This window comes from Vigna unguiculata, chromosome 6 (assembly GCF_004118075.2).
Source record: "Vigna unguiculata cultivar IT97K-499-35 chromosome 6, ASM411807v1, whole genome shotgun sequence".
In the NCBI taxonomy this organism is placed as follows: domain Eukaryota; kingdom Viridiplantae; phylum Streptophyta; class Magnoliopsida; order Fabales; family Fabaceae; genus Vigna; species Vigna unguiculata.
In genome coordinates, this window is record NC_040284.1 from 17,918,071 (window position 1) to 17,923,317 (window position 5,247).

Genomic DNA, 5,247 nt, shown 5'->3' on the forward strand with positions numbered 1-5,247 from the left:
TTATATTTATAATTTCAACAATCATATTTTTTAATTATGATTAGTGACCTGTTTACGCTAATTACATTATTAGGTGGTTAATATGAATGTCGTTTGACCTAATGGACCGAAAATCTTGACATATAATCTATATAAAGAATCAAGATGAAATTTTATGAACAATCAAACTGAAAACACTATGAGAAACTATTCGGCATGTTCGAGCGATGTTTAATCACATATATGAAAATCTTCTTTGAAGTACTCTCACACAATCAGTGATCGAACATTTGATCACATATATGAGAATCTTCTTCGAAATAATCTCACACAATTAGTGGCCGAGCATTTGATCATATTTTCAAAAATCTTCTTTGAAACAATCTGATACAACCAGTCGACCGACAACCCATACCGTACATAAATGTTTTTAAATGTTTTTGTAGACTTGAATGTTTGAGCACTTTCCAATCATTGTTGCTTAGGAAGCCATTTGGACCTCTTTGATAAAGCAAGCTTTGCAGGACATTTGGTAGTTTTCAGGATTCATCGTATTACATGACAATTTGGAAGAGATTCTTCGTTCGCCGTGTCTTTTTGGTGAATCATTCATCAATTTTTACAATAACTGCATTAAAAATTGCTACTGAATTCCCTTATAAATATGCTTAATACTCAGTCTATGATCATTAAACTATATCTGTTAATGCATTCATAAATCACGACTTGATAATGCTTAATAAAAAAAAATTAAAGCTCGTTAGAGAATATATTTTTCAATCTTTAGAAGCGTAAATTTCGTTGAAACACATAATCTTTTATCTCTAACAGAAATTGTTTGTTGATTACTCTATTATTATATTATAATTCATAATTCAAGGATTTTTTTTTTTAAATAACCTTTACACTGACTGTATCCAATTAAATTTAAGAAACGTATACCATATATTTAATAAAAAAATTATAACATGGTATTTAAACCTCCATTGTAATGAAATTCAAGTGTACAAATAATATCACAGTTGATCTCCAAAACATAATTCGAAGCTAAAAAATTATCAATTATTAGCTATACTCCAGTTAGCTACAGACCCAAAAAGAAAAAGAACTTGCTTCAGGACAAGATCATTGAGATGAATCACTCTGTACTAGCAAATTAAAATTTGAAGCAGAACATAATCCACAAGAAAGATAGCGGAACATCAACATGATTATAGTATGCTGCAACCTTACAATAGTGTTTGTCACTCTCATTTTCACACAGGCATACACACGGCTCTCCCGTACACACATTCTCTAATTAGAATAAACAAGGAATCTGTAAAAAAACAAAAAAATGGGAGACTTTGCATGAAGATTGTTTTTATGGTATGTAAACCAACTATGGATTTTTCTTATTACCAATTCCATCGCATCAATTACAAAGGTAAATAAATACAATACACTTTTCAGAACATCTGTGTGGTAATACACAGTTTGTATATATAGAATGAGAGAGAGAAGAGAGAGAGAGAGGGAGAGAGAGATTACAGCTTCTACCTATTCTTGTTTCTTTGGATACTCCCTTGGTCCAAATATTGTGGATCCAATTCTCACATTAGTACTACCCATTTCAATCTGGAAAGGCAAAAATATATTTATCAACAGTTGCATGTATACAGTTGATTAAGAGTAAAAGAAATTAGTTAGCTGAGAAATCTTTAAGTAGTTCAAACAAAGACTTTAGTAACGTATCTATCAACTAGTAGTATCTTCAAAATGCTTCAAAAACTACATCCCATACTAATTATAGAGAAATGTGGTAGTGTCATCATCAACCATATCTATAAAACTACGAAAAATGCCAACACACTCTTTCAAGACTTAATTATTGGGTAAAATTCACGTAAGAATGTAGATCTCCCCTTTATTTTATGAACTTCATTTATGATTTAGTGGGACCTTTCGGAATTTCCAATCAATAATGAAAAATGTTTTAGAAAGTGCGTTGTTAGCATTCTTCGTACACTGTCATCATCACGGCAAGTATCAAACAAGGCATGCCCATCAAGAAAATTATAATTGCTAATTAACTTTAGGACAATACTCCATACCGCTAATTCAAAATCACCAGACATGCCCATTGAAAGTTCACATTGCTCCTCGGGTATTTCAAGTGCCTTGCATACTTCAGTTCTGCAATTTGACAGGGTCTGATTTTTCACAAAAGAGAGAACCTTAGTAAATAGACAAGAGGGAGTTGGAACAAAAGGCACATAAAACATTACTACAAAAGCAACAAAATGATGGTAAAAATGCAGATCAAATTTCAACAAAACAACATTAAGACAATAAACGAAATACAATTCTTAAATGGACAAGTTATGACAAACAAGAAATGGATCATTTCAAGGAGTGCTCCACACATGCTTCAGAATATAAGAATAGAATCTGTCACCTGAAAGTTCTTTGGGGTTGAGGTATAGTCTGCCATTCCTATTGTCATTAAGCCAGAGAACTCTAGGTTTGGGCAGCTCAATTTCACGTGTTTTGCAAGCTCAACACAATTAGAAGGATCAATACCAGATTTGGCTGCAAAAACATAAGAATCCATACAAACATTACTCATTTAAAATGTGTAAGAAATAAGATCATTGTGTTACGACAAACAGTGCACTCCAAAGTATTTGAAACAATGTCAATACATAATCAAAGAATTTGATACGTTGGGTTAACAAACAATGATGGAATAGCTAAAATTCTCCAATTCAACAGATATCAAACTACCTTATGAGTGACTGATTAAGTAGCATTACTATGTCATTATCTGAAATGAATAAATAAAAGTTGAATGTAGCAAAAAAAAAAAAAACTGGGATAAGGGGAAATATTTGAATTACTTATATTCTTTCAATTTGTAGAATTCCATGGGTAACGTTATTAAAGAAATAAAATGAATAATAAATCAAGAAGTCTCATTATGGGAAGACATGTCAGTAATACGAATATACAAGTTACAATCTACACATGAAGGATTTGCAAATACCTCAAGTAAGAATTTTCCTCACATCCAAAGGTAGAGGGGAAACCTCAACAGATCCAAAAAGTGTAACAAAGAGTTAGATTAAGTCAAACTTACATTCTTCTCCACTGGTATTTACTTGGACCAAAACCTTCAGAGGATCTCTTCCAAGGGTTGATACCATACGATCAAGATTATTTGCTATCTACAGTTCAAGAGGTACAAGAACACTTTAAGGTTAGTCAAATAGCTAATAGTATGAATTAGAAAATTAGCTGTACCAACACCACATTTTGAAATTTTAACTAGCTATTTGCTTGGTATAGCATAATAGACCTTGTCCACAGCAACAGCAATGCGAAAAGTAATTAATAATTGAGCACACCATAAAGACAACTTTTATCTAGATTCATTCAAATTTTATTAGTGCATAAAATAAAATTCATATCTCCAACAACTACAAGTAGCAATGATTTTACATCTCTACCTTCTGATTGTCCACACTCTCAAACATGGCCAGATTTGGAACACCACCTACATAAAGTATGCAAGGTTAACATTCAGCTAATATAAGGTGCTGAAGAAAGGAACAGACGAACAAGCTATAACAAGATAATGCAATTATAGCAACATTTTCAACAATCACAGCCAACCAAAAAGATGTAGAAAAACTATGTACCCAGCTTAGATAGCAAAATTAAACTGGCATTACCACTCAATCACCTTTACATTGAAATTTAATCCCTATTTCATCTCTACCATTTGTTGCTGTTGCAACAACATTAGATTGGTATGGTGTGTTAATATGGCATATAAGGATTATAATCATCATGTAATGGAACCAAAAATAGTATTCGGAACTAAAATTAAAATCAATTGTATGGACTAAATTGAAAATCATTAAATAGATAAAAAAAAGAAGAAATTAATTAGATTTCCTTACATTTAAATTCACTACTCATGGCAATGCTTTTTATCTTATATATTTGAGTCCATAGCATTACATACACATGGTTCAAATTAAACTCTCCTAGTAAAATACTCCCAACGGAGATGGTTTGTTAATATGGTGCTTCTGAAAAACAAGGTAGTCCTCCACATACGAAAAATTAGAAGCTTTGATATAATGACAAACATTGAAATCAAAAGCAATCAAAGGCCTCACTTTCTATCCAAATCCTACAACCCTAGTGAAAGCAAAGAAGGAAATTCATTCTACATCAATAAAACTAAAGTAAATTCAGAAAAAAATTTTAAAAAAAGATTACCTAAAAGTGTTTTGACTTTGTTGCTCTGCAAGTGCCCAATGAAATGCCACTCAATGTCTTGTGGAAGCTGCAGGCATGCCCCCAAACCAAATCATTAGAATTTTCTATTCACAACACAAAGGAACAAAACAATGCAGCATTTATAATTTTAATCCTAAATATCAATTAAAAATTGAAAAAAGAAGGAATCATTCCAACACCTGAGGAGCTTTTTCAACGATTTCTTGGACGTAGTTTTCGCCGAAGCATCGGTGACCCGCGTCGTAGAGTTGTCGAATCAGAGTGATGGGTTTCGTTTTGGAAACCGCCACGACCCGGACCCGGTCCGGTTTAGAGCTGGACCGCTCAGCCGCCTGCTGCACCCGGAGCATCACCGACCGCAACGCCGCCACGGCGACGCCCTCCGCCACCAACGGAGAAGTCATTGAATCGGTAACTGGAAACAAGTGGCTCGTTGTCTGTGTTGTTTAATGTCCCTTCTGTTGAGGTGGATCAACACTGAACACAAAAACAAAGTCCCAAAGAGCCAGAAAAATAAAAAATAAATAATTAAGAATTTCTCTACTTCTTTTATTTTATACGAGTATATATATATATATATATATATATATATATATATATAATTGTGTGTGTTTTAAATAAATAATACTTAAATTTGTATAATATTATGGTTTTTAAATTCGATTTTAATTTTTTTAAACTTTATAAATTATTTTACTGTAAAAACAACTTCACAATTTAGGCTTTATTTTTAAAATTTAAAATTTTATAAATTAATTTACTGTTAAAACTACAAATATATTTAACCTTGTAAACTAAAACATATTTTAGGCTTTATTTTTACAAAACATTTGTTTAAGAAAAGTCTAACATGTTCTCACTTCCTTATGGTAGATATTTAGTTTCAAAACAATTTATGCAGTAACTTGAATGGTTGAGTTCTATTGTGCTAGATGAACTTAATTACCCTTTTAGACATGAGTCATAATTGCTCTTAAT

The 5,247-nt window shown here is 32.0% G+C and overlaps 1 protein-coding gene across 1 annotated transcript; it reads right to left on the reverse strand.

Moving 5' to 3' along the window:
- Nucleotides 1–1,169: 1,169 nt before the first annotated feature.
- LOC114187111 (pyridoxal phosphate homeostasis protein) lies at nt 1,170–4,763 on the reverse strand. The gene is made up of 7 exons (XM_028075244.1): nt 4,449–4,763; nt 4,249–4,315; nt 3,468–3,514; nt 3,098–3,185; nt 2,417–2,550; nt 2,073–2,171; nt 1,170–1,596 (listed from the first exon to the last, which is right to left on the reverse strand). Exons 1-7 carry the CDS (start codon nt 4,671–4,673, stop codon nt 1,519–1,521), a joined length of 738 nt encoding a protein of 245 aa, XP_027931045.1. The 5' UTR covers nt 4,674–4,763; the 3' UTR covers nt 1,170–1,518.
- Nucleotides 4,764–5,247: the final 484 nt, after the last annotated feature.